General features: G+C 36.5%; 1 protein-coding gene across 3 annotated transcripts; it reads left to right on the forward strand.

Moving 5' to 3' along the window:
• The first annotated feature begins 632 nt into the window (after positions 1-632).
• LOC107958618 (ABC transporter B family member 19) lies at positions 633-7,127 on the forward strand. Of its 3 annotated transcripts, XM_016894440.2 has the most exons (10): positions 633-1,243; positions 1,363-1,417; positions 1,781-1,956; positions 2,226-2,426; positions 2,525-2,784; positions 2,860-3,176; positions 3,265-3,488; positions 3,556-4,375; positions 4,457-4,698; positions 5,713-7,127. In XM_016894440.2, exons 1-10 carry the CDS (start codon positions 998-1,000, stop codon positions 6,919-6,921), a joined length of 3,750 nt encoding a protein of 1,249 aa, XP_016749929.2. In that variant the 5' UTR covers positions 633-997; the 3' UTR covers positions 6,922-7,127. The 3 variants fall into 3 exon arrangements, with proteins under 3 accessions (XP_016749929.2, XP_016749931.2, XP_040953931.1); XM_016894442.2 differs by lacking the exon at positions 1,363-1,417 and having other exon boundaries at positions 1,108-1,243; XM_041097997.1 differs by lacking the exons at positions 633-1,243; positions 1,363-1,417 and adding an exon at positions 1,456-1,684.
• The last annotated feature ends 3,176 nt before the right edge of the window (positions 7,128-10,303 follow it).

Genomic DNA, 10,303 nt, shown 5'->3' on the forward strand with positions numbered 1-10,303 from the left:
AATATCAATTCACATTCTAAACTATTGACATAATTATTTTTGTTCTTTTATGTGTTTTGTATTATTAATTTAGCAAAAATTGATATTTCATTTAAGTTATGTGTTTACATCATTTTTATTTTTGTGTGTTTTGCATAATTAATTTTAATTTATGCTCTTATGTAAATGTATAATTAAATGGAACTTTTTATAATTAATTAAGCTACTTATTTATTGTTGAGTTGTTATATCTCTCCTTGGATATATACATATAGTATAGACAATGTTGATCATCGGGGAAGACTTCTCTTGATCCATTTATTATGATCAAATGAGTATTAATCCCATGCGATAATTTGATGGTCAAAAGTATTTACTACTTAAAGTGTGATCTAAATTTAAATTGCACTAATCATATTTGTTATTCGAATCTTACCTTGTTATTATAATTAAAAAAAAATCAACCCATTACTCTCATCCCTCGTAATTTATATCAATAATACTGAGTAATTTACCATTTTTTTTCCTGTTTTTATTGAATAAAAAATAGTGTGAAATTTTTGATTTTTTTTTTTCAATTTGGTTTGACCAATTGTCTAACGCATCTTTTTCTTACAATTTCTCTCTCTATATATACACTCACTCAAACACTCTAATTGTGCTGGCTGCTTTGCCCTTTACTTTTTCCCTTCTCTTCAGCTGAGTTCTCGAACTTGATAAACTCAAAAACGGCATTGTCAGATTTTCGAGACCTTAAAAAAAGAAAGTGTGAGAGAGAAAGAGAGAGAGAGTTATGTAAAAAAAGAGTCTCTTTTAGATCTCTTCTTCTTCTTTCATCTTCAGATCTTCCCCCACTCCACTCGTCTTTTTCTATCTTTCAATGGCTATTCTTCTCACACTTTAACTTAATTTCCACCGAGTCATCCCAACCCATTGGACCTCTTTCTCCCTTTCTACCTCTTTTTTTCTTGATTCTGAAACTTGGGTTAGCTTTGGTTTCTTTTTTTGAGTTTTAAAAATGGCTGAAACAACAGAAACAAAAACAGTTCCTGAAGCAGAGAAGAAGAAAGAACAAAGCTTACCGTTTTACCAACTTTTCACTTTTGCTGACAGATATGATTACATGTTAATGATCTCTGGTAGCTTAGGAGCTATTATCCATGGTTCCTCAATGCCTGTTTTCTTCTTATTATTTGGTGAAATGGTTAATGGCTTTGGCAAAAACCAATCTGATTTGCCCAAAATGACTCATGAAGTTGCCAAGGTTCTTTTTTCATTCTTTCTATTTTTTCATTAAATATATATATATATATTAAAAACCATTTTTTTAATTAATATATTCAGATCTAAGATCTGTTTAACTTTGTTGTTGTATTAATGCAGTATGCACTCTATTTTGTCTATCTTGGTCTTATTGTCTGCTTATCATCTTATGCAGGTATATTTCTTTTCCTTATAATAGTTAAGAGCTTTGCTTTTATCTTTTAAATTCGTAAAATCATCGAAAGGAATCATTACAGACAACATTGTTGCACTACACCATGGTCTTAGACTCTCAGTCACAAGTGTCTCGTGTTTTAGTGTAACCAGTTTCAAACCATAACGGACCAGTAGGTGATTCTCCACGTGGTCTTAAGGGCTGTCTCTTTGTCCTTTTATTCAACATTATCTTCTCGCTATTCACTACTGTCCCATCATTTCCATTGTAAGCACATTAGATTCTTACTGTGATGGGGGTTAAAAAAAAGTTCAAATATTTTTACCATTTCTTTTCCTCTTCCAATTTGGGTTTTTTTTACAGAGATTGCATGTTGGATGTACACTGGGGAAAGACAAGTGAGTACATTAAGGAAGAAGTATTTAGAAGCAGTTTTGAAACAAGATGTAGGATTCTTTGACACTGATGCAAGAACTGGAGATATTGTTTTTAGTGTTTCAACTGATACTTTGCTTGTCCAAGATGCCATCAGTGAGAAGGTTGGTTGATTTAGTTCTTGGAGTAATCCAATGGTGGCAATGGCTTTAATTCTCAATTTATCAATTTGGATTTGTTGGTTATACATAAATGCAGTCCCCCACCATACTATTTTTTGGGGTTTGAACCTTAGACTGTGCATGTTAGCATATCAATGTTATCATGCAGCTTCAATGGAGGTCAATGCCTTAAGATAGAGGGAACAGTTTGGATTAAATGAAGTTTTGTTTAAGAATTTAATTGTTTGTGTTTTTTTGGTAAAAATCATTAGGTTGGAAACTTTATCCATTACTTGTCAACTTTCTTGGCTGGTTTGGTAGTTGGTTTTGTATCAGCATGGAGGTTAGCCTTATTAAGTGTAGCAGTGATCCCTGGAATTGCATTTGCTGGAGGTTTATATGCATATACTTTAACCGGCCTCACTTCAAAAAGCCGGGAATCCTATGCAAATGCCGGCATAATTGCCGAGCAGGTGAGCTATTTCGGTCTTAGAAAGCTTGGATTAAGACCTTTATGTTTGGGAGATTATAATGTTATTAATCTTGTCTAAGGTGTTAATCATCTCGACAGGCGATTGCACAAGTCCGTACCGTTTACTCATATGTTGGTGAGAGCAAGGCCCTTAATTCTTACTCAGATGCAATACAGAACACACTAAAACTAGGATACAAGGCTGGTATGGCCAAGGGTTTGGGGCTCGGGTGTACGTATGGCATAGCTTGCATGTCTTGGGCGCTTGTTTTCTGGTACGCTGGTGTTTTTATCCGGAATGGACAGACTGATGGAGGCAAGGCGTTCACTGCAATTTTCTCGGCCATTGTTGGTGGCATGTAAGATCTTGAGCTTATCTATCTTATATTCTGTCATTGAAGGAAAACTAAGTAAACCTGTGGATTATATTGCAGGAGTTTGGGTCAGTCATTCTCCAATCTTGGAGCCTTTAGTAAAGGAAAAACAGCTGGTTACAAGTTGATGGAGATTATCAAGCAAAAACCCTCCATAACTGAAGATCATTTGGATGGAAAAGTACTTCCCGAGTTCAATGGCAACATAGAATTCAAGGATGTCACGTTCAGTTACCCTTCAAGACCTGATGTTATCATCTTTCGCAACTTCTCAATCTTCTTTCCAGCAGGAAAGACCATGGCAGTTGTTGGTGGTAGTGGTTCTGGGAAAAGTACAGTTGTGTCTATGGTAGAGAGGTTCTATGATCCCAACGAGGGTAATTAAGAGATTTTTTTGTCGTGTTTGACGAATGAATCTTTGACCCTTTTGATGTTAGAGCTGATATTTCTTTTTTGGCTAAGCAGGACAGGTTTTGTTGGATAATGTGGACATAAAGACACTGCAACTAAAATGGTTACGCAGTCAGATTGGATTGGTGAATCAAGAACCTGCACTCTTTGCAACTACAATCCTCGAGAACATACTCTATGGAAAGCCTGATGCAACAATGGATGAAGTGGAAGCTGCCGCTTCTGCTGCTAACGCTCATAGTTTTATTACCCTACTTCCTAATGGGTATAGCACTCAGGTTGGTCTCCTTAAGTTTATTATCCTAGTTCAACTTTGATTCTTAGCTCACCACTATGCAAATTCAGGTGGGAGAGCGAGGAGTCCAATTGTCGGGTGGCCAAAAACAGAGAATTGCTATTGCTCGAGCCATGCTGAAGAACCCGAAGATCTTGCTCCTTGATGAAGCAACAAGTGCACTTGATGCGAGCTCCGAGAGTATTGTTCAGGAAGCTCTTGATCGTCTTATGGTTGGGAGAACAACTGTAGTTGTTGCACATCGGCTCTCAACCATAAGGAATGTTGATTCTATAGCTGTTATACAGCAAGGACAAGTTGTTGAGATTGGAACTCATGAGGAATTGATTTCTAAGGCAGGAGCATATGCTTCATTAATCAGATTCCAAGAAATGGTGGGAAATAGAGACTTCGCTAACCCATCAACGCACCGTTCTCGTTCATCACGTCTAAGTCATTCACTGTCAACCAAGTCCTTAAGCCTCCGGTCTGGCAGCTTACGGAACTTGAGCTATTCTTACAGTACTGGTGCTGATGGCCGAATAGAGATGATCTCGAATGCTGAGACGGAGCGTAAAAATCCAGCTCCACATGGCTATTTCTGCCGGCTTCTCAATCTAAATGCTCCTGAGTGGCCCTATTCAATTATGGGAGCTGTTGGTTCTGTGCTCTCCGGTTTCATCGGACCAACTTTTGCCATAGTAATGAGCAATATGATTGAGGTGTTCTACTATACAAATCCGACCTCGATGGAAAGAAAGACAAAAGAATATGTTTTCATCTACATTGGGGCTGGTCTCTATGCTGTCGTCGCATATTTGATTCAGCATTATTTCTTCAGTATCATGGGAGAAAACCTCACAACAAGAGTGAGGAGAATGATGCTTGGAGGTACTAATTCGCAACAACGACAAGTTGACTTGGCCGTTTAATGTTATGTTTGTTAATTTTGTGTTGTTTGCTTCTCTTCAGCAATTCTTAGGAATGAAGTCGGATGGTTCGATGAAGAAGAGCACAATTCAAGTCTTCTTGCAGCCAAATTGGCTACTGATGCAGCTGACGTAAAATCCGCCATAGCTGAGCGGATCTCAGTCATACTCCAAAACATGACTTCACTTCTCACCTCCTTCATCGTTGCCTTCATTGTAGAATGGAGGGTCTCTCTTCTCATCCTCGGTACCTTCCCTCTTCTAGTCCTTGCTAACTTTGCTCAGGTAAGCTCACATTCCCCCAATGTCTTCCCTTTTCAGCTATAATTCAACCATCTTGTCGACTAATGCAGTCCAAATTCACACTACAAAAAACTGTAACTTATTTAACTGCACTAGGGGCATACAGAATCCAGATTATCGCTACAGTTGCATGGTTTGCTTACATAAGTCAGTTCTCAACTTTATTTTTTTCTTCAAAGGACCGACACTGCACCTTACAGTGTATATCAGTTCTGTGTTTAGACAAGTTAAAGTGCTTCTGTTTTTTTTTCTTATACTAGATGCCACTAAACTATATGATAGTTTCAAGAGATTCTTTTATCCCGTGATCATATAATTCATGATATTATATATTTTGAAGATATTATCTTCTTCTTTTCTCTGTTTACTTTGGTTTTATTTCCCTGGAGAATGTCAGTTTGTGACAGTAAAACAATTTTATTTTGCTTCGACACTTATTCTTTTGTGCCGATTTCCGATCCATATGCTTGAGAGAGAACATGTGCAGGATTGTGCATATTTGCAGTAAAACCCTTAAGTTTAGGCCTCTGTGTACAAGGGATGTTTAGAATCCGTTTTGCTTTTTATTTTATAATATTTTTCAAACTAAGATTAACATGTCCGTGTGATGGACGGTGCTCGTAGTAGATGCATGCTTTAAAAATAGTAATATAGGACTGCACTTGCTATATATGTACAATGTCATGATCGCAATCATGTCCTAGCAATGAAGTTAAGCCTGATTTGGCTTAATGTTGATTGGTCCCACTTCATTGATGCCACAGGCCACTGCCATGACAACTCTTTGGAATATTACTTGTGCTAGATATTTGTGTCATATGGATAACTAATGTTAGAATAACCGGTTAGGCATGGTAAAAACCGACTACCAAATGGTTTCAATATTATAAGTCCTAAATTGTGTTAGTTTTAGATGACTAACTTTAGAACCACTTGTGTCTCAATTTGATATGTAGGGTTTTGTAACAGTTAATTCGGTTTTATTTTGCATTGCAGCAACTCTCTCTCAAAGGGTTTGCTGGTGACACTGCGAAAGCACATGCGAAGACTAGCATGATTGCCGGCGAAGGTGTAAGTAATATCAGAACAGTTGCAGCCTTCAACGCACAAAACAAGATCCTTTCGCTATTTTGTCATGAGCTCCGAGTTCCACAGATGCAAAGCCTTCGTCGCAGCCAAGTTTCTGGCCTCCTTTTTGGCCTATCTCAACTTGCTCTTTACGCTTCGGAAGCTCTCATACTTTGGTATGGTGCGCACCTTGTAAACAAAGGTGCCTCCACATTCTCGAAGGTGATCAAGGTTTTTGTGGTCTTGGTGGTCACGGCAAATTCAGTGGCGGAAACTGTTAGTCTTGCCCCTGAAATCATTAGGGGTGGTGAAGCTGTTGGTTCAGTGTTCTCCATTTTAGATCGTTCGACCAGGATTGACCCGGATGATCCTGAAGCAGAACCAGTTGAATCAATTCGTGGAGAAATCGAGCTTAGGCATGTTGATTTTGCATACCCTTCACGACCTGATGTCATCGTGTTTAAAGACCTTAACCTTCGAATCCGTGCTGGTCAAAGCCAAGCACTTGTTGGAGCTAGTGGCTCTGGCAAGAGTTCAGTCATTGCATTGATCGAACGCTTCTATGATCCTACAGCTGGAAAGGTTATGATCGACGGAAAAGATATCCGGAGATTGAACTTAAAGTCTCTTAGGCTTAAAATCGGATTGGTACAACAAGAGCCAGCCCTCTTTGCTGCTAGCATTTTCGATAATATTGCTTACGGGAAAGAAGGAGCAACTGAAGCTGAAGTAATTGAGGCAGCCCGAGCAGCTAACGTGCATGGTTTTGTCAGTGCATTGCCTGATGGGTACAAAACACCTGTTGGTGAAAGAGGGGTTCAGCTCTCTGGGGGTCAAAAACAAAGAATCGCAATTGCACGAGCCGTGCTAAAGGACCCAACAATACTATTACTCGACGAGGCCACCAGCGCACTTGATGCTGAATCGGAGTGTGTACTACAAGAAGCACTGGAACGGCTAATGAGGGGTCGCACCACAGTACTTGTGGCTCACCGTCTCTCAACGATAAGAAATGTAGACAGCATCGGAGTAGTGCAAGACGGTCGAATTGTGGAACAAGGCAGCCACTCGGAATTGATAGCCCAACCCGAAGGAGCCTATTCAAGGCTGTTGCAACTACAACACCATCACATATGATATAATATAGCTGTAGATATGGGAATGCTGTAGACTGGCTGTATCAATGGCCCCCATTTCCAATGAGATGAAAAAAATGTTAAATTATTGAGATATATATGAATGGTGGATAAGCCCCAATATGTGTTGATTGGCTTTTACTTTCTGTAATTGAAAATTTTATAGTACTATAAAGTGGAAACCCTAGACATCACCTTTCCAGCCTTTATCAACTCCTTTTTTCTTCTTATAGCTTTACATTGCATGTGTTTGCTGAAGGGTTCTTTTCTGTTCTTAGATAAGGCCAAAGCATTTTGAGGGTCTGTTACATAATACATATATAGTATATATATAAAATGTAAGAAGAAATGGTGGGTCATGGATTAAAGTGATGGCAGAGATGATGCATCATGTCCACATATGGGGATGGTTCCATTGCCATTATACATGATACAAGCATGAACCTCTGCAAAATATTCTGCAATATTAGGTACACTGCAAACTGCAATAGCCTGCCCAATTCAATAATATCTTTCTATAATTCAGACCCCAAAATACATAAAAAACCATCTCAATTCTCGACTAAAGATTAAGAATCAAGAAAACCAATTGATATAAAGATGTAAATATCCAATTCATCATAAAAATATTATATTTTAAAAAATTATTTAGAAAAATTCGGTGTTTTTTAGATTATTTAGAAAACTATAATAGTTTCTCTCTCCAAATCAAATGGCGGGTTCATTGGTTTTAAGATTCAAATTGGTACCTAAGGTTTTTTGTTTGGTCCAATTAGGTACTTAATATTGGTCTCAAAGTTTAATTAGGTACCTGAACTTTGCTTTTTGATTCAAATTAGCACTTGAACTTAGTTTTATAGTTCAAATTGGTTCAAATAAGCCATTTACCAATTTGAATCAAGAAGTCAAGTTTAGGTACCTAATTGGACCAAAATAAATTTTAAGTACCAATTTAAACATTGAAGCTAAATTTAGATACTTTTGAAAATGAAGTATAAATTAGATAGTGTCTCATAAAGAGAAAGGAATAAAACGAAGAATGAATGTTTAGAGTGAATAAACAATGTGGTGTAATCCCTTAATCATGAAGTTTAAGATTTAATCGTAAGAATAAAACATGACAAAAGAATTAATCACTCGATTAATACCCTAATTACTGAAAAGAAAATAAAGTATAGAGCGAGTAGCAATGGCAAGGCAAGGCTGACAAAATCACATGGTTTGATGAATAAAAGTAGCAGAAAACAAAGATTGAAATTTAGTGCAGTGAAATTGGTGTTAGATTCTTTCTTTCAGGACTTCACCAGTGGTGTAATAGTGTACAAATGTTGACCACTGCTTTTGTCATATTCAATTGTGCCTGAATGCTTCAGCCTCGGCTTCCGGAGATTCTTTCCTAACCCCTTCTATGTCTCAAATTTAACTAATCACAATAATATTAAATTTGAGGTATATGCCAATCTTATAAAACATTTCAGTGAGGCCATGGATTAGGGTCCATTACACCCAACCAAACATGGTGTTAAGGTTTTAAGTTGGTTTTTAGATATTTATGAAAATATATTGATTTTGAAGAAAAATAGAAAACACATTTAAAATTTTTTTTATTTGTGTTAGGTGTTGAAAATTTGAGGAAAAAATTTATTTGTGTTTATGTTTGAGGTAGACATTGTGATAGTTTTAAGGTATATTTGAGTTCACGGTGATGTGATAGTACTCGCACACTCACATTTCATCTGTCGTGTCGAGATGAAACTATCACCATAGAAGCCCATTGCATTGCAACTTAGACTCCCAATTCATGATGTTTATACGGTCATGGAATGAAGTATAACTAGGGTTCCTAGTTGACTGTGGTTATGCAGTGGGTTGGAGTATAACTCAGGAGCCCAGTTGATAGTTGTTATGCGGTCACTAGTTCAAGTTTCGTGATACCGGAAGAGAATATTTTATAAACCCCATACATAAGTTTGAGACTATAATTATAAGAAAAAATAAATGGGCTTTCTAGTATAATGAACTTATTCTTTTTATCCATCTTCACTAAAAGTAGTATCCTTAACATAGTTGTCCGAAACTTGTGACAGAGTTGGATGCAAGAGGAAATGTAGAAGGGGAGTCACTGTAGTGGTGGAGAAAAGTTAAAACTTGAGTCGGGACGACATCGGTTGTAGTTATTAATGAGTTGTTTAATCATAACAATCGTTGTTGGCCTGAAAGGACATTCACCTTTTTCTCCACCGTCACCGTCACCGTCACTCCTCCTCTCGGAAGTCTTTTTGCCCCAAACTCTGTCACAAGTTTTAACAATGAGGTTAAGGATATTGCTTTGGTGGAGATGAAGAAAAATAATAAGTTGATTATGTCGAAAAACCCCTTATTTTTTCTTATATTATGGTCTCAAACTTATGTATGGGGTTTATAAAACATCCTTTTCGGGTGGCATGAAACTTGAACTCGTGACTGCATAACCATCGCCAACTGGACTCCCGAGTTATATTCTAACTTGTGTCAGCATAACCGAGAGCCATAGTTGTCGAAACCATTTTTTATTTTTTGAAAAAAAACAAAAATTAGTTGTCGACTTAAAAAAAACAAAAATTGGGAGTCGCCACTTTTATTAAGGTGTGATTGGATCACTTAAAAAAATAACTTTGGTCTACGAGTTTCAGAAAAACGGATTCGGGAGTCAGTTACGTACGAGGAAGGATTAGCACCCTCATAACGCCCAAAAATTGGTACCAAATTGATTAATTAATGTCTTAAAGTCGAGAGTTTAAAAAAATACTATCCTTAGTTAAATGAAATTATTTATTAAGACTTTCTCTTTTTGAAAAGAAAAATATCACACCCAATGCGTTAAGGCACAACATTTTATTCTCTTCAAGATGAGTTGGTCCAAAAAACTCGTATAATAAAATTTAAGAAAATATTTAATTATTTAAAATTTATGAAGAAATCACAGCCCAATATGTTAGGGCACGATTTCTTAAAATCTCAAACATTCAATATTTCCTTTATATATATATATATTTTAAAAAAAATCTTGATCTCGAGAAATCAACGTGTCACATCCAATACGTTAGGACACAATACATTAAATTCCCGATGACAAGTTTTATTTTGTTTGATTAAAGAACAATCCTCGATTGTTAGATTTTACGAAGAAAATCGGAACCCAATACGTTAGGGCTCAATTTTCTTGAAAATCCTAAATACGAGTATTATTTTTATTTTGAAAATTTTCCTTTTTTAAATTCGAGTAAAAGATAATGTAATGTTATAATGTATGTATAAATATCGTGATAACAAATACAATAGTAATAAATACAACAATGGCATAGAAATAATATAAACAAACAAATAAATAAAAATAAATCAAT

The sequence above is a fragment of the Gossypium hirsutum genome, chromosome D07, assembly GCF_007990345.1.
Source record: "Gossypium hirsutum isolate 1008001.06 chromosome D07, Gossypium_hirsutum_v2.1, whole genome shotgun sequence".
Taxonomy (NCBI): domain Eukaryota; kingdom Viridiplantae; phylum Streptophyta; class Magnoliopsida; order Malvales; family Malvaceae; genus Gossypium; species Gossypium hirsutum.